The sequence below is a fragment of the Corvus hawaiiensis genome, chromosome 28 (genome assembly GCF_020740725.1).
Source record: "Corvus hawaiiensis isolate bCorHaw1 chromosome 28, bCorHaw1.pri.cur, whole genome shotgun sequence".
In the NCBI taxonomy this organism is placed as follows: Eukaryota; Metazoa; Chordata; class Aves; order Passeriformes; family Corvidae; genus Corvus; species Corvus hawaiiensis.
Genome location: NC_063240.1, coordinates 5492009 through 5515434, shown reverse-complemented (window position 1 = coordinate 5515434; position 23426 = coordinate 5492009). Strand labels below are relative to the sequence as shown.

At 59.5% G+C, this 23426-nt stretch overlaps 2 protein-coding genes across 2 annotated transcripts in view; both read right to left on the bottom strand.

Moving 5' to 3' along the window:
* The window catches only part of GNG7 (G protein subunit gamma 7), a 56532-nt gene extending 41574 nt beyond the window's left edge, over positions 1 to 14958 (bottom strand). The window contains exons 1-2 of the mRNA XM_048288328.1: positions 14857 to 14958; positions 1525 to 1586 (exon numbers count right to left, since the gene is read on the bottom strand). The gene's annotated coding sequence lies outside the window, so the exon portion shown is untranslated. The remainder of the gene's footprint in view (positions 1 to 1524; positions 1587 to 14856) is intronic.
* Positions 14959 to 18637: 3679 nt separating this feature from the next.
* Positions 18638 to 22820, bottom strand: DIRAS1 (DIRAS family GTPase 1). The gene is made up of 2 exons (XM_048288301.1): positions 22729 to 22820; positions 18638 to 20563 (listed from the first exon to the last, which is right to left on the bottom strand). The coding sequence occupies exon 2, from the start codon at positions 20540 to 20542 to the stop codon at positions 19946 to 19948; it is 597 nt and encodes a 198-aa protein (XP_048144258.1). The 5' UTR covers positions 20543 to 20563; positions 22729 to 22820; the 3' UTR covers positions 18638 to 19945.
* Between the last annotated feature and the right edge of the window lie 606 nt (positions 22821 to 23426).

Genomic DNA, 23426 nt, shown 5'->3' with positions numbered 1-23426 from the left:
CACCACAAAGAAATTAAAAAGGGGGAAAAAAATCAGGATCATGGGATCACTGAGGATGGAAAAGAGCTCTGGGATCACCGAGTCCCAGCTGTGCCCGATGCCCACCTTGTGCCCAGCCCAGAGTGCCACATCCAGGGATTCCTTGGGCACCTCCAGGGGTGGGGATTCCAAACCTCCCTGGGCAGTTCCAACCCCTGAGCACCCTTTTCCAGGAGGAAATTCCCGCTGATGTCCCACCTGGAACAGCTTGGGGCCGTTCCCTCCTGTCCTGGTGTTCCCTGGCTGTCCCCTCCTGCTCCATTCTCCTGTCAGGTCCCTCCTTGAGCACCCAGAGCTGGAAAAATCCCCCTTTCCACACTTCCACAAAAATTCAGTGAACAAAGATTTGCTGGGAGCTGGAGCACAAACATTTCCCACTCGGTGCCCTCAGGCCAAACATTCCAACAAGAACAACCTCCCGGAGTTTTTCCCTTTCTTTCTTTGATTTTTTCCCCTTTTTCCTCCTGCTTTGCATTAAACCTCTGACTCACAGCGAGGCTCCCAAGGATCCCACATCCATCCTGTCTCCGAGGACACCCCAAGTGCACAAATTAGGGCAAAGCAACACAAGTGGGACAGAGAAGGGCCTGATTTTTTTTTTTTTTTTTGAGGAAAAACAAGGCAAGAGGAAGTGCTGCCGAATCCCTGGGATTTAGGGAAAGGACCAATGGTCACATGATGATGTCCAGCCCCAAATGCAGCTGCTAATGAGTTGCCCAGTTTATTACTCAGCTCCCGGGGATGAGGAGCTCGGGGCTGGTGCTGCTGCTCTCAGCTGACAGGGCTGGCAGCTCATCCACGGCTCCGGCTGCCAGGGACACAGTGCCCTCTCTTGGAGACTCCAAATCCAGCCCCACGCCAGGATTGAGGACAAAACACCGCTGGAATATCCTAAAAAAAATGATTCCTGCCCAAGAAACGACTCTGCCCTGGCTGGTTATTCCTTGGAGGAACAGGGGAACACCTTTGGAGCTGCTCCCGAGGCAGGTCAGTGACCTTGAATAACCTCTGTATCCTCTGATCAGAACTTGAATCTTGTTGCAGATTAAGAATTTTGAAGCTTGAGAATATTTAAACTCCCAAAGAGTTGGTGATATTGTGGTGTCCCAGAGGGGTTTGGGATGGAAGGCACCTTAAAGATCAGCCAGTTCCAGGAGAAATGATGGAATTCAGCAGAAGAACCATTCCAGTTTAGAGGCAGCTTTCTCTGTGACCTCAGGGCAGTTTGAGGCACTCGTCACCTTGCCTTGGCCACCATCTCTCAGGGGAGGGCCAGTCCCCACTGCCCACCTGGCACAGGTGACCACGGCAAGCGTGGCTGCCCCATCCCGAGGCCAGGCTGGATGGGGCTGGGAGCACCCTGGGATGGTGGAAGGTGGGACTGGATGGGCTTTAGGGTCCTTCCAACCCAAATTCTGGGTGGGGAATTCCCTGATTTGGGGCTCAGGAGGTGTTGGGGTGTCTGTGGGTGCTGCTGTCACATACCTGGGCAGGTGTCCCCACCTCCTGTGGCACACAGGCACTTGCTGCTGGGGGAAGAGGATCTCCTTAAAAAAAAAAAAAGGAAATGGAGAAAGTTTTCAGCAATTGAAAGGTTCGTGCAGGGAATTCCAACTCCCTTTTCCCCCATTCCCACCAGCCCCTTTTTTCCCTGGTTTTTTTTTTCCTGCTGGAATCCAGGCCAGCTGAAGCACCTCACACCTTTTCCCCCATTCCCACCAGCCCCTTTGTTCCCTGGTTTTTTTTTTTCCCTGCTGGAATCCAGACCAGGCCATTCCAGAACTATTTAAAGCCACCCAGCAGCACGAGGGGACCCATCCACGAGGAGCCTGGCAGCTCCCAGGCTGCCACCTGTGCAATTCCATATCCGAGTCTGAAGATGGCTCCATTGGAACGAGGGATGCCATCCATCCCCCACCTCCAAAAACCACCAGGAATGGAGAAATAATTCCCTCCATCAATCACAGGTGATTTGTCACAGGCTAAAGGAAGCAGCCCCATCCATGATATTCCTGAGGCTGGGAGAGGGGAGCTACAACAAAAGAAAGCAGGGGAAAAATAACCTGAGCGACTCATGGAAGCGAGAGACAAGAAGAGTGACAAAGATTTGAGGAAAGAAAGGGAAGAGGAAGGCAGAGCTGCAGCATTTCATCTTCTGTTCCTCCCCACAACGAGCCAATTAAAAAGCCCACACACTAAATTAATTCCAGTTCCAGGGGAGCTGGAAATACAGAGCCACTATTTAGGTTAGGAAAATTGCTGCATTCTGTTCTTTTGTCAGGTGGCAGAGAATGACATCTGCAAAAAGGGGGGGAAAAAAAGAGCAGAGTTTGAGCCCCCAGCACAGCAGAACCAAAAGAAACTGAGGGAATTCAGGGAAGGCTTGGCCAGGCTGGATCTGAGGATCCCCCTCATCCCCCCAAGGGCACAGGGACAGGACACAGGCGGCTCTGCAAAGATCCCGACGTTTTCCCCACATCCCAACTTTTACACCTCATCAGCTCCTTCTTTTGTTTTAAACCAGGGGCTGGGATGTGGTTACAGAGCTCTGCTTCCCTAAAAAAAAACCCCCTTCCTTCAGGAACCTGCCCGATGTTTGATTTATCCCTTGGAAAACACCTCTGATAAAACCCAGCCCCAGCGACGTCATCGACTCGAGGGTAAATATCCCAGCCAGCTTTGTGCTCCCATCGTGTCCCAGGCTCCAGATGGGACTCTGGGATTTAATTCCTCAGCACTTCCAGCAGCAAAACCCTGGAGAAGCCCCCTCGTTCTTGGCAGAGAAACCCGCGATTCACGCCGGAATTTTAAGGGAATGAATCCCACGGGGAGCAGAGAATAGGAATTATTATCCCAGCTTTTTTTTTAAGGATGACAAAAACCAACCAGGTTAAGCAGGGCTGGTGCTACACGAGGCCACAGGGCAGTGCCAGGGCAGTGCCAGCCTGTTTTCATGGCAACAGCACCAAACCAGCTGCTGCCAGCTCAGCCAGGAGCTGCGGAGCCTCTTTCCAGAGGGAACTGCTCCCTGGGTAATCATTAACAGCAAATCCCAGCCCTGATAAAAGCCTGGAGCAGGGATGGAGCCAGCAGAGATGCTCCAGTCACCAGGAAGCTGGGGATGTTTGCTTGTTCCTGTGGTTCCCCTGCCGAGGGGACAGCAGGAAGCAGCAGCGATGGGAATTGGGAACGCTCATCCATTTGTTCCTCCTGCAGCTCACACATCGGGGCTTTCAGCTGCTGCGTGGCCGTTCCACTTCCCAGTTTTGCAATTCCCAACTGGAAATGCGGTCCCTCCTCTGTTCTCTGCAAGGTCAGGCTGTGAGGGCACCTGGAGGGGCCTTTGCTGTGACAAAGCCACACAGCTGGGAGCCCTGGGATGGACCAGAGGTGACACATCTGCCTTGGGAAGGGATTCTGGGTGTCCTGGGATGCACCTGGATGGGGGTGACAGGCTGCAGGCACAGGGATGGCACGGCTGGGAGTCAGCAGCAGTCCTGGGGGATGGGGAAGGGTCTGGAGGGGCCACACAAGGAGCGGCTGAGGACATTTGGAGTGTCCAGCTGGAGCCTGAGGGGAGATTCCTTGGGATCTGCAGCTCCGATCTCTGCACTCTGGGAGCAGGGACAGGACCCAGGAACGGCTGAAGCTGTGCCAAGGGGGTTTGGGATGGATCTCAGGGAAAGGTTCTTCCCCAGAGGGTGGTGGGCACTGAACAGGGAATGGTCCCGGCCCCAAGGCTGCCAGAGCAGAGCAGAGTTTGGACACCACTCCCAGGGACAGGATGGGATTTTGGGGTGTCCAGGGCTTGGATCAATGATCCTGTGGGTCCCTTCCAGCTCAGGAGATTCCAAGACTCCATGATTCTATTCCATGGTTGTACCTGCAGCTCCTGAGCATCCTCAGCTGCTCCCACCCCAAACACGGACACCACCAGGACAACGTAGAACACCTCCAGTCCTCTCACCCTTCCCAAGGAACCTGCATTAGGACACCCCCTAAGCTCCCTCATTCCCAAAGCCTCAATGCCCCCCAGCCCTGGAACAGTTCCCCTTCCTCCCAACCCTCTGTCCAGGTTGGAATCCAGGGATAACTGCCGAGAGCAAAACCCCTCAGCTGCCGGCAGGACCGAGATTCCCAGAGCCTCCTCCCAGGAGCGGTGTCCACCTCCACCCTTTCCCTGGAATCTCTGCAGCTGCAACGGGCACAGGGGAGCTGCTGCAGCTGAGGAAAATGAAACACAACCAAGCCAGACTGCTCTAAGTTGATAGAAATTGGGATTTTTGATCCCAGAATCCATGGGTGAGCACGGAGAAAGCCTCCTCGAGTGCCACCTGCCTCATCCTCACTAAACCTCTCCTTTGAGTACTTTTAGGATTCACCCCCCCCGCCAAAAAAAAAAAAAAAAAAAAAAAAAAAAAAAAAAAAAAAAAAAATCTCTGTGGTCAAAGGCAGGTCCTGAACAGAGTGAAGTGTAAATCAACAACCCCAAAGGCTGTGACAGCCCTGGCTGCAGCATCCCAGCCCCAGGCCCTGGACCCAGCTGGGAGCGGGAGCTCTGTGCCAGGAGAGGCCTCTGCAGAGCCCAGCGGTGCCCACAGGACTCGCTGAGCACAAGGACAAAACCCCCCAGGACGTGGCACAGCCGAGCTGTGGCAGAGGGCAGGGAAGGGCAGAGCTGCCCCCACACAGCTCCATGTGGGGATAATTCAGGAAAATGAGCTGGGATCGAGGACGGCACCACAAAACCCACTGCGAGCTCACTGGTGTCTAACGGAGCCTCCTCCTGGCTGGTCTGAATTCCCACACCCCAGGATTTACACCAAAAGCCCAGGATTTACACCAAAAGCCCTCACACAACACGATGCTGCGCTTGAGAGAATCCCAGATGTGGGACTTCTAGAAAAATCGTGTTTAGGATCATGGAATCTCTGGATGGTTTGGGTGGGAAGGGGCCTTAAATCCCATTCCAACCCCCCTCCAGGGGCAGGGACACCTTCCACTATCCCAGGGTGCTCCAACCTGGCTTTAGACACTTGCAGGGATCCAGGGACAGCCACAGCTGCTCTGGGAATTCCATCCCATTCCCTCCTCACCCTCACAGGGAGGAGGAATTCCTTCCCAATATCCCATCCTTCCCAATATCCCATCTAACCCTGCCCTCCCTGGAGCTGGCAAAGCAGCAAAATCTGCATCCCTCAGGATGGACCAACTCAGGAGCTCAGAGTGAAGCTCCTTCCACCCCTGGAACACCGAGCGTGGCTCCCATCCCACAGAGCAGGAAATATCCCAAGATCCTGGCAGGAATGGGATTCCAGCTCTCCTCGTGTCATCCGAGCTCCGAGCTCCTGATGAAGGCTCGGAGGCACCAACAAACCTTCAAAGAGCACAGCAGCAACCACTGCAAAGCCTTAGAATTCCACAAAAACCCGCTCCTAACGAGATCCCTGTCGGAGCCACGTCAGCCAGGAAAGCAAACTGGGAGTATTTATAGCCCTGGATTAGAGCAGGATCTGCTGGGAATCTGCTCATGCGGAGAATGGAGCAAATTCCCGTTCCCGGAGAGGCGTGAGGGTGACAGAGGTGAAAGATTTATGGCCTCTCACTTCCCAATCCATCTTTTTTTCCAGCACATTTATCCAGCTCACAGAGTTTATGCAGCTTTATCCAGCTGTGCTCCTGGAATTCTTTGTCATTCCCACTTCCCCCGGGCTAATGGGAATGCACACACAGGCATTAGGGACAGGAATTAATTAAATCCTGCAACGGCTTCACCTGCTCCTCCACTTCCTACTCCAACCAGCAGCTCCACAACAACCCTTTAAATCGGGATAACGGCGTTATCCTGGAAGGAATGGATAAGGAGCACTTGCCAGCCCTCAGCATCCCCTCTTTTATTCAGACAAATCCAACCACTGCTGGCAAAAATGGCTTTTCCCTCGGATAATCCCACGGAAATTCGGTTACGCAGCGATCCGGGCAAAACTCAAACCCAACCAATTCTGCGAAGTTCTGGAATTTACAAACACCCAGGAGGAGAAAAATATCCCTGCTTGGATGAAACCCGGGAGAACATTCAGGAAAATAGGGATGTGGACAAAAGCCTTTCAGACTCTGTTCTGGGCTGAAATGGAACGTGGCCAAGCCCACCCCTCTCCCCACCCAGCTGTTATATTTTATTTTCATCACCAGCTCCCAACCCGATCCATGGGCACCAGCACTTGGATCAGCTCGATACAATCAGTCCCAGCAGGAATCCAAACCCGTAATTACAGCAGCCTGCACATGGGAAATAGGAAGGAGGGAGGGTTTATTTATGCAGGGGACAGGAGTTTCGAGGCTGAGACGAATAAATCAGGGGGAAAACGGTTAAAAGCGTGAAGGGAACGGATTGGGGAAGTTCGGGGAAGAAAAACAGCTGCACCAGAGGCTCTGTGGCTTCTGGAATGGAAGGAAAAAGGCCTGGGCATGGAGAAGTTTGTACCTGGAATGCCTCGGGAGCGCTGGAATTCAGGGAAGCAGCGCAGCCCCCCTGCCTTGGCTGTGAATCCATTTCCTACCCGGCTTTGTTCGGCCTCCCATAAAAACTTCCTGCCCCTCCAGCGACCTTCCCCGAGTGCTTTTGCTGACCCTGGAGACATTCCCACCTTCCCCGGGCTGGCAAAGCTTCCCTCTGACAATTGCTTTGGAATCACAGGAAGGTGTTTTCCTGGATTTAACCTCCAAACCATCACATTTTAGCCAAAAAGGCAGCAGGAAGTCGGGACTCTCCCAAGCTTTCTGAAACACTGGAAATCGTGGATTTGATGATTTTTATTTTAATTTTTTTTTTCTTTTTTTTTTTTCCCCACCAGGGATGCACACAATGCATCTCCTCTGGTGGTTGACAACCCCTCTTCTATTTCGGGAATGCTCATCCGCAGGTGGAATTGGATTTCTGTTCCCATGACTGACAACACAACTCCATCCCGGCCTATGGCAGCTGCTGCTATTTTCAGCACTCTGCCTCTCTCCAGTATTATTCCAAAGGTGAGAACTATTTCCAGAGAACACCAGAACAGCGTTTTTCACACCTTAACAGGGAAAAAAAAAAATTTAAAACTTAAAAAAAAAAAAATCACGGAATTTTGAAAGTTTTGCCACAGGGCGAAGAACTCTCTGCAGCAAAGGCAGGGTCTGCCTGCATTAATGAGCTCATGGAGTGGCTGGGAGGGTTAAATTGGAATTAAAGTCCCTGTTGGAATGGGAAAAATAGTCTTAAACTGGGCTGCTACGAAGATATTCCTCACCAGCAAGCAGGGAAGCACTGATTCCCTGGGAACCGTCCTAAATCCAAAGAAACAGCAAAATGGGATGGAACACGGAGTTGGTGTCAGAGGTGTCTCTAAAAAGGGTGAATGTGGAGGGTGGAATTTGGGTTTCACACACAAATGGTGCTCCCAAACAGGCGCTTCTGAAGTCAGTGCAAGAGTTAACGCTCCTCTGGAGACTCTGGAAGTGTCAGCCCAGCTCCAAGGAAGAAAAGCCGAGGGTGGGATAATAAGGCAGGGAATGTTAACCAGCTAATTAGCAATCAGAGAGAGAGAGAGAGAGACAGAGAGAGAGAGGAGTGCCGGGATCAGGGAGAGGCACCGACTCCTCCCGCTCCACACTGACCCTCTCCAGGCAGCTCATCCCAACTCATCCCGACATTCCCAAGGCTCCGCTGCCGCGCTGCCCACCCCTCTGCAATCCCCCAAAAAGCTGTTCCTGGCTCAGCCACCGTGTCCTCCCCGCTGCCTGGGCCTGACAATGCCGGGATAAATTCAATTCCGGTCAAGTCGTGGCCAGCTGTGGCTCACACGCAATTCCCAACAACATTCCGGAGCGAGCCCTTCCTTGTCCTCCACCAGCTCGTGCCCCACAGGGCTGGAGGGAAAGAATTATTCCTCTAAACCCACGGGCCACTCTCCCAAAGTAGGTGTTGCCCCGTGACTAATCCCTGGCAGCCAACCAGTGCCGTCGGCTGCCGCTTCCAGCGGCTCCTGTTGGATCCTAAAAAAAAACGCGGAATCCTTTCTTAAAAGGCTGTGGATGATCCCGGCCGTGTCCCCACAAAGTGACAGGTCAGAGTTAAAGCTCTGGATAGTGCTGGTAAAGGGACTTGGATTGCACCTCTGCGGTGTAAATCCCCCAAATCCCGGGATTTTTGCTGCCTTTCCCAGGAATGTATTTGCAGCAAGCCCCTGTGGAGCAGTAACAGGCAAGGAATGGGCTGCGGACTCACCAAACTGGGATCCAAAGGAATTTGGTTGGAAAAGAGCTCTGGGATCATCGAGTCCCAGCTGTGTCCGATGCCCACCTTGTTCTGAGTGCCACCTCCAGGAATTCCTTGGGCACCTCCAGGGATGGGGACTCCAGACCTCCCTGGGCAGCCCCTTTGCAACCCCTGAGCACCCTTTCCATGAGGAAATTCCCGCTGATGTCCCACCTGGCACAGCTTGGGGCCGTTCCCTCTAATCCTGTTGTTCCCTGGGAGCAGAGCCCGACCTCCCTCTGCTCCAACCTCCTGGCAGGGACTGGTGGAGATTGGGAATGTCCCCCCTGATCCCACTTTGCTCCAGGCTGAGCCCCTTCCCAGCTCCCTCAGGAATTCTCCAGCCCTTTCTCAGCTCCCTCAGGAATTCTCCAGCCCCTTCCTGGCTCCCTCAGGAATTCTCCAGCACCTTCCCAGCTCCCTCAGGAATTCAGCCCTTTCCCAACTGGGAATTCTCCAGCCCCTTCCCAGCTCCCTCAGGAACTCTCCAGCCCTTTCCCAGCTCTCTCAGGAATTCTCCAGCCCTTTCCCAACCTGGAATTCACCAGCCCCTTCCCAGCTCCCTCAGGAATTCAGTCTTTTCCCAACCTGGAATTCTCCAGCCCCTTCCCAGTTCCCTCAGGAATTCTCCAGCCCCTTCCCCAGCTCCCTCAGGAATTCTCCAGCCCCTTTCCCAGCTCCTTTTCCTCTTTTTTAAGCAAAACCAGGGAACAGGGATTCACTCAGGCGAGCAGGGAACGCTCAGCACGGGGATGCCGGAGCACCAGGAGCCAACTCATCTCAGTAAAACAGGATAAACTTCGGAGAGACAAAGACATATCCGTGATCACGCTGCTGTCTGTGCCAGAATGTCTGCTGAGAATGTCTGGATCGTGGATTTGTTTCCCAAAAAAACCCCAGCGCGCCGCACAGTTCCAACCTGATTCGAGCAGATCCCCACGGTCTGGAAAACCATGGAATGGTTTGAGTTGGAAAAGTCCATCCAGTGCCACCACCTGCCACGGCAGGGACTGCTTTCCCTATCCCAGGGTGCTGCAACCTGGCCTGGGAAACTTCCAGGGAACACCTGGCTTTTGTAGGGAAAGCAGCACTGGGATTTAAATGGGAAGGAAAGGCACAGAGAGAGGCCAGATCATCCTAAAGAAGCCAAGGGATCAGGATTCCAGGATAACCCAAACGATGGGAATGTCAACGTTTCATTGGGATTGGCACAATGAAACCTGCAGAATTCCATCGGATGCTCTCCCAACGCTCATGGATTACAGGAAAAATGGTTCCCAAGACTTCATCCCAAGAGCATGAAGCTCCTTGGAAATGCTGCCAGCTCCTGTGGATCCCTGGAAATGCAGCACCTGGAGCTTCCTGCACCATCCAGAACTGCTGAGATCCCACTCAGGGATAGAATTCCCAAGTTGGAAGCACAACCAGCAATTCTCAGCCTCAACAAAAGGTGTTGCTTTAATAAAAAAAGGAAATAAAGAACCCCTCAGGCCTTGCTTTCCTTCCTAATAAGAAAGTTTTCTGAAATTCCCGACATTTGTTTGGGAATTGCATCACGGCGAGCGCTCGGAGGAGCAGCTGGGACACGTCAGGATTTATGGAGCATAAACACTGAGCCCCTGCCAGCAACAAAAAAAGAGAAATCACTCTTGGAGTGGAGGAAATGAACAAAAAACCACAAAAAACCTCCCAAAAGCAGCTCCTGCAGGACATCCAGAGAAATCCTCCTGCAGCTCCCAAGCTCGGGATGGGATCTGGAGGGGTTAAACCACGCCAGGAACGTTTAAATCTTGTGCATTTTTCTAACAGCAGATGAGGCAGAAATGGACAAAATGCCTGCAGGGCTCAAAAAAAAAAAAAACCCTCCAAACTATTCTATAGATCTAAAAATAGATTTCTGTTTTATTTCCAGAGAGGACAAGTTGGAAATAAAACAGAAAAGCTTTTTTTTGGGGGGAATGGTAGAAAATGTCCGTCCCTGGTTATCACCTCCTCCCTGCTGCCACTTGAGCAGGAATTGGGAAGTGTCAAGAGGGGGAATCTCCTTCCCTCTGGAATCAGGGCCCATTTTCCAGCTCCTCTGTTCCCATTAGGAGTGAGATTATTTTTTAAAGAACTCCCTTTTCCAGTTTTCTCCCTGAAATATGAAAATAAAGCAGGAGCTGCTGAGGTTTCTCAGCTTTTACAGCTTCTGAAAAGCCCATTAAAAATCCATCTCGAAGTGGGAATTTGGGAGTGTTTTCAGTCGTACAGACCCAACCCAGGCTGAAGTACTTTAAAACTCCTTCTCCTCTGTCAGAAGGGGGAAAAAACACACGATAAATTACGAAAAAGCACAACCCTTAACTAAATTTCCTGTTTTGTGTCTCGGTATTTAACAGCGTGCCCGAATTTCCTCTTTTCTTTTTTTTTTTTGCCTTGTCTTTAACGTCACAGCCAATCCCTACCCACCCATTCCACAAAAACCTAGCCCTGAACTACTGCAGATTCCGAGCCCGTCGGAATCGGAACGAGCAGCTGAATCCAGAGCTCATTCCCGGGAAAAATCCAGCTCCCTGCACCCCTTAGAACCTTAAAACAAAGATTAAACCTCCCTCAGAGCCGCTCCCCTCGCACCCACCGGCGAGAACTCCCTGAATTAAACAAATTTATCACCGGGACCGCTTTTGGTTGGGGATTTTTTTGTTGTTTTTTTAAATGAATTGGTGGTTGTTCAGGTATTTTGGAGGAGGGAAACACCAGGATTGTGCAAGACACAACATTTCAGAAGTGGTTTTGGTGGGGGTGGGAAGATTTAAACTCGAGAGAGAGCAGTTGTGAGCGAGTTTCACTTTCAGAAACTCAGAATGCCACCGTGGTTTGGGGCACAATGGCTCGTTTGTCCCAGGGTTTTCATCAAGGGCCTTTTTGGCACAACCCAGCAGCAGCAGATGATAACAGGGGGGACCAAAAGCAAGGCCTGGGCTCTGCCAGTTCTCTGAATCCCAGCAATTCATTGTCAAGTACAAATTAAGTGGGTAAATCTCAGACTAATTAATATTTAAGACAAAGCTCTCTCCCAGCTTTGCTTTTGTTCTTGTTTTTGTCTCAATATGACAATGGGCAGGCAGGGAACTGGATTTTTATGTGTTGGTTTTAGTTCTGTTCCCTTCCCAGCTTCTCTCCTTCTGCTGGGAAAGCCAGAGGAGAGGAGGATAAAGCAAAAAAAAGAAATCACCTGGCAACAGGTGAGGAGGACTGAGAGAAACACCCTGAGCAGAGACCTCGGAGATGCTGCGGCTGGGGAATCTGGAATCCGGCTCTACACAGATTTCTGTGGCTAAACCACTTCAGGAATTTCAGGATATTGAAGCAATTAGAGGTTTCCACCTCAAAGTGCAACTGTGAGATCTTTACATCAAGGCCAGGTTGGAACTGTGGGGCCTGGAGCAACGTGGATGAGCAGGAGGTGTCCCTGCCCATGGCAGGGGGTGGCACTGGATGGGCTTCAAGGTCCCTCCAACCCAAACCATTCCAGGATTTTTGATGATCTCATTTCCTCTGATTTCTCATAAAAATGAGGAAAACAGCACTGGATCTACCACCTCAAGCAGGTCCCTCACTTCTTCTCACATCAGCAGAGACACCATGTTTCACAAACCCCTTTTTCCCCTCATTTTCCCCTTCCAAGCACAAGAATCCCCAAGGAATCACAAACTTCCCCCCTGCTTTTCCAGGTTTTTGGGTCACCCACCCTTTTATTCCACCCCTCTCCCAGCTCTGCTGCTCCCCACAGCCTCTGGAAACTCTTCCAGAGCTGCACTGGGGGCTACAAATCCAAACTGACCAAACCACCCCGAGCTCATTTTCAGGGCTGAAAAGGCGAGGAAACGATTTTTTTGAAGCGCCAGCTCCAGCTCTGTGCTCGCCACCTCCTCCTGAGGGTGTCCAAACAGCTTCCCCCATCCACTGGCCACTGCACAAGTGGCTACTTGGAGCCCTCCACAAGCCAGAGCGTTCCCAGGGCGATTATTCCGGAGCTGGAGCTCATCCAGCCCTGGCTCTAACGGGGCAGGGACTGCCACGAGTCCCCGACACCGACAGCAAGGAAACCGCCATGAAATCGGCGTTTTCCAAAGGCCGGAGCGTCCGGTTCCTCCGGAGCCAAGCCCAGGGATAGGCAGCGGGTCCGGGAGCCTGGCACTGCCCTCGTTAGGCTAACGAGCTCCAGGGCGCGATGACAACCCCGGCAGGGCACGAGGCAGGGCCGTTATCTCGGCGGGCAGATAAGGAAACCGGGCAGGAAGGCGCAGAGAAGGGTGATGAGCAGGGGACAAAGCTCCGTGTCCCCTGTCACCCGCTCCTCTGCCGGCCACGGAACGCTTCCCGCGGGGCTCGGATCCCTGCCGTGCCCGCCGCTCTTCTTCCCCTCCTTCAAAGCGCCATCAACCTCCCCAGGGCAACTCTGGCGTCAAAACACCACACCCAAGGATAAGATGGAAACAGCAGGAAAACGGGAATGGGCACCAAAACTGTGTCAACCAGCGCAACCCCCTCCCCGCCCCCAGCAGCCACACAAAAGAGACATTTCCATTCGTGTCACAGCCACAGATGGCAGGAGAAAACCTCTGGGACAAGCAACTCTGGTTAACCGTATTGATCCAGGGTTTTTTTTGGGGGGGAGGGGAGTTTTTCCCCATTTTCCCCCCACAAAAGAATGGGATAAACGGTGGCTACAGAGTCCCAAATTTCCCTGAGTTTGTTTTAGGGTCATGGAGCTGAACCCTCAGGGATCTGCTCACCTGCCTGTGGCTATCCCACAGAGCAGGGAGACAAGGACCTGCGGAACCTCCCGAGGATGGAGGGCTGAGCTCAGCTCCGAGAAGCAGCAGCACCTGAAGAAAACCAAGCAACCCCCTAAAAGGCCTCGAGTTTCCTTGGATTAAATACCGAGTTGCTGACTCCTGTGGTCTGTCACACGCCAGGTTTTCTCCTGGTAGGAATCACCACCATTGGGTGTCCAGAGCAGCATCACAAGAAGCTCACAAAGCTGGAAGGTACCAGTTTTCCCAAAAAAAACCCCCTTAAATACCACAATAACTTCCTACAAGCAGCAGCAGAGGTGTCTCAGAGCAGACACGGCTCCAGCCCAGCCCGTCTGGCTTTGGTTTAAGGCCACACCTGATGGCCACGGCCCAGGACGGAAGGCAAATCCCACATCAGATACCCACAGCTCCAATTCCTGCTTCCCTCCACTTCCCCAACTCCTAAAGGACGCCCAGCTTCCCATTCCACACCTCTAATTGGAAGTGAGGAGCAGGAGACAGCTTTCTCTCTCTCTCTCTTTGTCTGCGGCACCCACTTACCTCCTCTACACCTCAATAACACAAAATCCCGATACTGCAGCCACCCCTCCTTTATGTAACCCACACCATTCCCTGATGCTTCCCAAATCCTGCCTGGATCAGGCGGGATCCCCCACCGCTGTCCTTCGCCAGCCACCAGCTCCTCTCTACTCCAACCCACCCTCAACTCGCACGCAGGAAACAAACAAGTAAATTATGTGCTGTTGGACCTTCTGCCGAGCTCCCAACCTCCTTTTTCACCCCAAAACAGGGGCTGGACTGCTCACCATGAAGTCCCCCAACTTCCCAAGCAGCTGGCACTGAACCATGCCCCTCATCAATTCCAGAGAGCAAAAACCTGTCCCTTGTCACTTCATCCACCCAAAAGATGTCCCTCACCATCCCACCCCACCCTCAGCGCCAGCCACCCCCCTCTGCCCCCCACTTCCAGCCCCATCCACTCAATTCCTTCATCCGAAGCCCTGGGGACACCCCAAAAATCCACCACAGCCCCTCTCTGTGCCCCCCCCCCCCCAAACATCCTCACGTCAGCTCCTTGCCCTGAGCCTTGTGCCACAATCACCCCCCAGTGCTGTAACCCCCATGGGGACCCTCTGAGCTGCCCATCCCAATCCTCCACCCTGTGCCAGCCTCCAGCACCCCCAGGACCCCCCTTTCTCCCCCCAGAACCCCCAAACCCCCACCCCAGCCTCCCCCCAGACCTGCCCAGGGGTTCCCTTTCCCCCAGCACCCCAACACGTCCCACCCCCCCCCTCCTGCTCAGCTCCCCCCTCGCCCCCCAGGTACCCCCAGCCCCCCCCTCCACCTGCCCAAACCCCCCCCGCACCCCCAGCCCTCCCTGAGCCCCCCCGACCCCAGCCCCCTTTCAGCCCTGCCCGGGGCCCCCCGCGCCCCCATCTCCTTCCCAGACCCCCCCTGCCCCTCACCCCCATCCCTCCCGCCCTCCTCGGGCCCCCCGCCTCTCTCCCCTTGCCCAGACCCCCCTCACTCTCCTCCGGAGCCCCCTCGAGCCTCCCCGGGCGCCCCCGGCCCAGCCCCGCCGCTCCCCCCAGGGAGAGAGGGGCCCCGGGCAGGGCCGCGCCGAGGCGGGGGCTCTGCCAAGCCGCGGCCTGAAGCAGCCGGGCGTCCCCCCCCGCTGTCCCCGGCCGTCCCGCCCCGTTCCCGGCGGCTCCTCACCGGTACCGGCGGGAGAGGGCGCGGCGGGCGCGGAGCGGAGCCGCCGCCTCAGACACCGCGCGGCGCAACGCACCCTGCTGCCCCGCGGGCGGTGCCGGCCCCGCCCCCCGCGCCTGATGGACAGCGCCAACAGCCAATGGGAACCCGCGGAGGAAGGCGCGCGGGGGGCGGTCCGGCCAGGGGGCGGGTCCGGGAGCGGCCGCCAAGTTCGGTTGCGGCGGCGGCGCGGAGGGAGGGCGGGAAGGGGGCGGGGCCGGCGGAGGAGCGGCGGGAGGAGCGGCCAATCAGCGCGGGGGGCGGGAAATGGGGCGGGGCTAAATAAGCATCTCATTAATATTAATAAGGTGGGAGGGGGCACGTGGCGGCCGGGGCGCGAGGCACCGAGAGGGGACACCCCGGGACCCCCGGGGATCCCCCGGTGTGTGGCGTCCCCTGGGTCCCCCTGGTGCCCCCCAGGCCTCCCCGGGATGCCCCAGTCTGTGCCCCTCCGCAGCCCTCGGTGCAGCCGGACCGGAGCCCTGTGAGCCCCCCGGCACTGCCCTGTGAGACCCCCAAAATATGGGGGTGCTGTGCTGCCCCCCGTCCCCTCTTGCCCTTCCCAGCCCCGGAGGGACAAGCGGCGGGGGAGGTGCTCCCGGGACACCCCCTGTGTGTCGTGCCCGTGCCCCACAGGAGTGGACAGGTGAGGGGTGCAGGATGTGGGGGGATGCGGGACCCCATCTCCTGGAGGGACCCCGTGTGCGAGTCCCCCCCGTGCCCACCCGGGACCCCCGAGGGCTGCGTGGCTGCTGCCCCCACGGGAAAGGCCACGGGTCCCACAGACCCCCTCTGTGACCCCGTTACAGGACTTGGAGCACCCCAACCCCCCCAAACCATCCCCGGGCGCAGCCCTTCCCAGCCGGGCGCTGCCGAGCCCTGCGTGCCGCGGGTCGCAGCCTCGGTCTCCCCCCACCTTGGGGAGCTGCTGCCCCCGAGAACCGAGGGGAAAATCCATGGGGATGAATCAGCAGCGGGCGGGAGTCACGCTGGCGGCGCGGGGGGAGCGGGAAATCACGCCCTGAATCGAGGCTTTGATTCCCCCCCCAGCTGCCACCGGCACCGGGAGAGAGCGGCCGGCGGGTCCCGGTGGTGCCTGGTCCCGGCGGGGCGAAGGGGGCCCGGTGTCCCCTCGGGAGTCACCGTGGGGGGACACAGCCACGTCCCCCGGGAAGGAGCCAGCGCTCCCCGGCAGCTTCCCAGCGCATCCCAGTCTGTGCTGGCCCGCGGCAGGGCCACACCAGCACGCACCAGTTGCAGCTGCGATCCCAGCGGGAATTGAGGTGGAGAAATGCCAAGCCCGGGCTGTCCCCACCTCGGGGGGGGACGTGGCCCCGCTGCCGGGCACACACGGCACAGCCCTCGCCGGCGGCTGCGCTGGAATTGGGCTGAAAACTCCATAATCCTGTTAGTGCGAAGAAGGCTGATTTTTCCCTTAATCCAGTTTGCTCCCATATGTCCCAGCCCGCCGTGCCCTAATCCGCTTTTCCTGCAGATGGGCAGCACCGGGCGTGGGGGAACCCCCCGAGGGGTGCCAGGGTCCCCGCGGGGAGGCACACGAGTGACAATACTCCACGCAGCACCGATGCCAGTGAGAGACACGGTGCCAGGAGCTGGTTTGGGTCCCAAAAACTGAATTTGTGTGAAATTTATGGCCGCGGGATGCAGCCACGGCTCCTGATGGCGAGAGGAGCGACGGGAACGGGCTGCAGCACGGCTCATCCCACTGCTCATCCCATGGCTCATCCCGCTAATTAACGCTCCGGAGCAGCTCGTTTAAAGCCTGGACCCGGGGGAGGTTCCGGGCGCCCTGCGAGGATCCTCCCCCCCGCTCCTGCGCTGATTTTCGGGGGCTCCGGATGGGGTTCTGGGGGGCTGCAGGGACCCAGCGCTTCCCAGGAACCTCCGATGAGAGCGAGAGCGTCCCGAGGGCCATCCCTGGCAGCATCCCGAGGGACACCCGGGGCTGCCGCAGGACCGGGGTGTCCCCTGGCATGGCGGGCACAGGTCCCCATCAAGTGGGGAGCAGTGGGGGGGGAACAGAGGGGGCAGAGATGGGGAGCAGGAGACCCGGGAATGGGGGGAAGCAGAGATTTTCTGCCCCCAGGGTGTTGTGGAGCCACTGGAAGAGCTCTGAGTTTTGGTGTGATGGTGCCCGGGGAGCTGCCACCCCAAATACCTGAGCCCTCCAAAGAGTCCCGAGGGGTCCCAGCAGGTGGGGACTGGCACCAAGTGTCCCCACGCCCGCGTGTGCCTGTCCCGCTGCCCTGCTCTGGCACCCACAGAGGGCCCCGAATCCCCCCAGGCCGCAGAAGGGACAAAGGGACAGGCAGGAGTGGTTCCCATGGGCAGTGCCAGGGAGCTGTGACATCCCTGCAGAGCTGCGACTGTCCCCATGGAGCTCAGAGCATCCCCACGGATCCGTGACCATCCCACAGAGCTGTGACTGTCCCCATGGAGCTCAGGGCATCCCCACGGATCCGTGACCATCCCACAGAGCTGTGGCTGTCCCTACAGACCTGTCTGTGGCTGTCCACACTGAGCCCTGCCATTCCCGTGGAGCTGTGACTGTTCCCCCAGATCCACAATATCCCCAGGGATCCACGCCATCCTCACAGATCCATGACCATCCCCCCATCCCCATGGATCCATCACCATCCCCACTGATCTGTGCCATCCCCGTGGATCCACGACCATCCCCATGGATCCACGACCATCCCCACTGATCTGTGCCATCCCCATGGATCCACAACCCTCCCTACGGATCCATCACCATCCCCATGGATCTCTGCCATTCCCATGGATCCACAACCCTCCCTATGGATCCACAACCATCCCCATGGATCCACGACCATCCCCATGGATCCATCACCATCCCCACTGATCTGTGCCATCCCCGTGGATCCACAACCATCCCCATGGATCCACAACCATCCCCATGGATCTCTGCCATCCCCATGGATCCACAACCATCCCTATGGATCCATCACCATCCCCACAGATCTCTGCCATCCCCGTGGATCCACACCCGTCCCCACAGATCCATAACTATCCCCACGGATCCACACCATCCCCACGCATCCACGACAATCCCCTGGGATCTATGACCGTATCCATGGATCCCTGCCATCCCCACAGATCCATGACCATCCCCACGGGGCCGTGCCCTCCGCCAGGCCCTCGGTGCCCGCGGCAGCCCCACCCCCGCCCCCCCCCGCCCCCCCTTCCCCCGCCGGCTCCCGGAGCCCACGCGGCTCCCGCGCCCGGGGAGCAGCGATGGTTTCCATGGCAACGGGCGTGATGACGCACACGCCGCGCTCCCGCCCCCTCCCCACGGGGCGCCCGGCGGGGACGGCGGCGCGCGGGAACGGGCGTCCCACGCGTGTCACACACGTCACACGCATGCACACACACGCGCACACACGCACCGCGCGTGCACGCGGCCCCGCACACACGCGCGCGTGCACACGCGTCACGGCTGTCCCGCACGCGCGTCACACGCACACGTCACACGTGTCACGCACCTTTGCGCACACGCGTGTCTGCGGCCAGCCCGCAGAGCCGTGAGTGTGCCCACGGCCCCGTGTGCGCGCACAACACATCACACGCACCGCACGCGCACCGCATCGCGCTCACACCACACCCGTGCACCCCACCCCTCCTCGCCCCCCTTCCCGTGCCCCTCGGGACACCCCGCCCCCCGTGGCCTCCCGCCCCGGCCGGGGGCGGCTCCGGGGGACGCGGGAGCGTTTCTCGTCTCTTTATTGAAGGAAGACTATTTCTAGAATAAAGGCTACATCGTCACGTCACCTTGTCCCCTGGGCGCTCGGGTCCTCGTGTAAAAAGCCGGGGGGGGAGGGGTGCGGGGAGCTGGGGGGGCTCGGCCTGCCCGGGGACACCCCCTCGGGGACACCCCGGTGGCGGCGGGGGAAGGAGCGGGGCCGGAGCGAGGGGACAAACCTCGAGGGGACGAGGGGCTGGTGACAGCGCGGGGACCCCGCTCCGGCCAGGGGGGAACAAGCGGGGCTGCGCCAGAGCTGGAGGGTGTCGGGAGGGTCCCGAGGGTGTGGGGCCAGGCCACCCGGCGGGGGGGACTCTGAGGACGGGGTGGCACCGGCCGCCAGCGGGGCACCGCGGCAGCGCCCGGCACGGCGGCATCGGACGCGTCCTGCGTGGGGAGGGGGGCAGCGGGGGGCGCGGGGGCCCGGCTGGCTGTGGGGCCGGGGGTCTCCCGCCGGAGCTCACCAGGATTGTGCTGGGTCAGGACCTCCCGCGGACCCGATGCTTTGTGCTTCGGCTGGCGGCTCCGGCTGCGGCACCGGAACGGGGCTGGGGGGGTCACGGGGGGGCCCGCGGCGCCAGGGTGGGGTTGGGGACTTTGGGGGTGGGTGAAGGGGGTCATGGCACCACGATGGGGCCGGGGGTCAAGGGGGCCGCGGTGCCGGGATGGGGGCTCGGGCGGGCTGCAGTGGCAGACGGGGCTGGGGGGGCCGTGGCACCAGGACGGGGCTGGGGGCTCGGGGGGGGGGGGGGGGTCATGGCACCACGATGAGGCTGTGGGGCGCGGGGGTCAGGGGGGCACGGGCACCGCGCAGGGGCTGCCCCCGCCCCGGGTCTCTGCCCGCAGGAGCAGAGCACTATGGCGTGGGGACGGCGGCGCGGGGGAGTGCCCGGGACGCGTGTGACTGTCCCCAAGGGTGACATCGCCACCCCTACGTGGCACCGTCCTTCCCTCGCGCGAGGACCGACGGGGGCCGGGCCCGATGCCACCGGTTGTGCTGTGAGTGCGGGGAGTGTGGTGCGGGCGTCCCGGCGGCGCGTCCCCGGTCCTGCCCTGGTCCTGCCGTGCCCAGCGGGGGTGGCCGCGTGTCCCTCGGCTCGGCCCTGTCTTCACCCCCGGCCCCGGGGCGAGCGCAGGCGTCCCCGCACAGTCACAGTGATGGCACACGGAGGACGAGGGGACGGTCCCGCTTCGATGCCACTGCCACGTCCAGCCGTGGGGGGAAGGAGGGAGGGGGGTATCCGGGAGGGGGGCGCGGGCCAGTCCGGGGCTCTACATGATGCTGCACTTCCCCTTGATTTTGTCTGTCCTCTTCTGCTTGCTGGAGCGCTTCCCGTCGATGGTGAGGCTGACGTTCCTCCTCTTCTCCAGGTTCAGCAGCTCCTGGAAGAGCTCCTTGACGTTGTAGTTCATCTTGGCCGAGGTCTCCATGAAGGCGCATTTCCACTCCTTGGCCATGGCCTCCCCCTCCCTGCTCTCCACCTCGCGCTGCGTCTCGTCGCACTTGTTGCCCACCAGCATGATGGGGATGCTCTCCACGCTGCCCTTGATCTGCACGATCTGCTGGTAGATGGGCTTCAGCTCCTCCAGCGACTGCTTGCTGGTGACGGAGAAGACCAGGATGAAGGCATGGCCCTTGGAGATGGACAGGCGCTGCATGGCCGGGAACTGGTGGCTGCCGGTGGTGTCGGTGATCTGCAGGGTGCACACGCTCTTGTCGCAGCTGATCACTTGCCGGTACGTGTCCTCGATGGTGGGGATGTAGGTGTCGCGGAAGGTCCCCTTGACGAAGCGCAGCACCAGCGAGCTCTTGCCCACGCCGCCGGCGCCGAACACCACCACCCGGTAGTCGTTGCTCTGCTCCGGCATCTTGCCCTGCAGTCGCCGCCGCTGCGGGGGGACAGGGAGGCGGCGTCACCCCCCAAACCCAGCGGATGGCCCCCCTGAGATGCAGCTCCTGCCAGGAGCTGGGGTCGCTGCCCTTGGGATGCCCTTGCCAGCTGGCCCGGGGTGCAGCCGCCTTGGCTATTTTTACCAGCCGCCCGCTGTGGCCATATGGCTGAGCGCGGCCACCGGCGCCACAGCTGCTACCGAGGCTGCCGGGGGGGGGGGGCACGCTGGGCAGGGACCCCCTGGGCCCAGCTGGGCAGCAGGAGCAGCTCTGCGGGGCAGTCGCTGGCCTGGTGAGGATGTGGTGGCACCTGGAGTGCCCAGCTGAGTGCTCTGGCCAGGGACAGAGGTGGCCTTGCACACGCAGGCCATGCTGCTGGTGTCCTGTCACCCGTGTGACTCCCTGCCACCCTGCCCTGCCCTGTGCCATCCCTCTGCTCTGCTCCCACCCCAGGAATGCGTAGGGGAGTGGGGGGAAGGAGCGTGGCATGGCCGTGGGTGGTGGGCAGTGGGTCAGAGACCCCTCCCGGCCACTCTTATGCTGCCACACCTCGGTGCCCACCCACAGGGGACACCGGGACCTGGGCAGGGTCCCCAGTGCCCCCTGAGTGATGCAGAAAGGGTGTGAAATGAGGGGGCGCAGAGTCACCGATGCTGAGCCCCGGGCTGGGCCCTGCTCCGGTTCCCCCAGTGCAGCACAGGGGTGGCAGCACCAGCTCTGCCCCAGGAGGGTCCCCAGAGTGTGCAGGACCCTCACGGAGCCTTGGGGACATTAAACCCACCATGGCACAGGGTTTCCAAAGGTGTCCAGTCCCAGGAGGAGTGGCAAGAAGGGGAGGGAAGGAGGCCTGGGCACTGCTTTAGGACTGTCCCCAGTCGGCTCCACTCCTGCCACCCCAATTCAGGGAAGGGGGACAGCAAAGTGCCCCAGACAGCCCCGTGCCAGTGGCTGCCCTGGGCACGGCAGCTCCTGCATCCCTGAGCATCTCCAGAGGAGCCAACCCCTTCCCGCAGCATCCCCATCCCACAGCACCGGGGGGTCCAGACCCTGCAAAGCAGCCCCAAAACCCCAGCGTGTCCCCAAACACCAGAGTCAGGTGAGGCTGGGAGCTGGAGGAGCCCCTCACCGCGGCCTTGGGCAGCCAAGGAGCTCATCCCACCATGGGCTCCTTGGATCCCACCACGCTGGAAGCGTCACCAGCACACGGGGGCTGGGGCTGGAGCGGGGGCCGGGGCTGAGTTGGCGCGTGGGAACGTCCAACCTTGGCTGGGGCTGGCAACGGTCCTGCCCTGTCCCACCTGTGCCATCCCACCTGTGCCACCTGCCTGTCCCACCTGTCCCATCCCCCCCGTCCCATTCCACTTGTTCCACCTGTCCGTCCCACCTGTCCATGGCACAGCTGAAGGTGCTCCCGGCCTCACAGCCCCGCCATGGGGCACTGGGGTGAGGGGCTGGGCTGGACAGACCCTCACGGACCCTGGGGGGGCTCTTTGGGGTGACCCCATGGCCTGTGCCCAGAAGCGCCCCGATCCCAACAGTCCCCGGTGCCTGAGGGTCCGGAGCACGGCCCCCCCTCAGCTTGTGGGCAGGGACCACCGGCCAGCCCGGGCCTGATCCTGCCGGGGGGCTCTGCACCCCCCGGGACCCCCCAGCACCCTTCCACTCGGGTCCCCAGCACTGGGGGTAACAAACGGCTGGTGGAGGGCCTGGGGGTCAGGATGGAGGGCAGGGACAGGGCAGGGGTGGGATGGAGGAGCAGGGGAAGGGCAGGGTGAAGATGGAGGGGCAGGGAAGGGCAGGATGCAGGGATGAAGGGGCAGGAGAAGGGGCTGGATGGAGGTCGGAGCGGCAGAGGAAGAGCAGGATGGGCGAGCATCCCGCTCGGGATGGAGATGGAGAGGCAGGGGAAGAGCAGGATCCAGATGGAGAGGCAGGAGAAGGGGCTGGATGGAGGGGCAGGATGGAGATGGAGAAGAGGGAGAAGGGGCGGGACGGGCGAGCATCCCGCTCAGGATGGAGATGGAGAAGCAGGAGAAGGGCACGGAGAGATGGCGGGGCAGGGTCGCGAGTCCCCGCCCTTGCCGGGAGCACCCCCGGTCCCCGCGCCGGCCGCGCTCCCCCGGCCCCCGCCGCGCCGGTCGCATTGCGGTGCCCGCCGCCTCACCGTGTCCTGCCCGGGATCCGCCCTTGGCTGCGGGCGGCGCGGCGGCCTCAGCGCATGGCCCGGCCCGGGGCGGCCCCGGCGCGGCGGCTCCGCTCCGCCCGGCGCGGCTCGGCTCGGTACGGCGGGGCTCGGCGGGGCTCGGCGGGGCTGCGGCCGGTGCGGCGGGGCCGGCTCGGCTCGGCGGGCTTGGCTCGGCTCGGCTCGGTGCGGTGCGGCCGCCGCAGAGTCGATCCCGCCCCGCCGCCGGCCCCGCCCGCCGCGCCCGCCCCGCCCGGGGCCCCGGACCCCCGGCCCCGGCCCCGAGCGGCTCCGGGACGCGGCGGCGGCGGGACGGGGATGGGGACAGACGGACAGGGATGCACACGGACAGGGATGGGGACAGACGGACAGGGACGCACACGGACAGGGACACACGGACAGGGACGGGGACAGACGGACAGGAACGGGATGGGGACACACGGAGAAGAGACACAAACAGGGTCACACGAACAGGGACATGCGGGGATGGGGACAGGGACACATGGATGGGAACACATGGAGAGAGATGGGGACACATGGGGGTGAGGATGGACAGTCAGACAGGGAGACACAGGGTGGGGACACACGGACAGGGACACACGGACACGGACACTTGGGGGTGAGGACACACAGACAGGGACCCCACATGGACACGGGCACAGCTGGGGACACGGAGCCAC

Excerpts from the sequence above, each read along its gene's own strand:
- DIRAS1 (XM_048288301.1), bottom strand. The coding sequence starts at position 20,542 with ATGCCGGAGCAGAGCAACGACTACCGGGTGGTGGTGTTCGGCGCCGGC.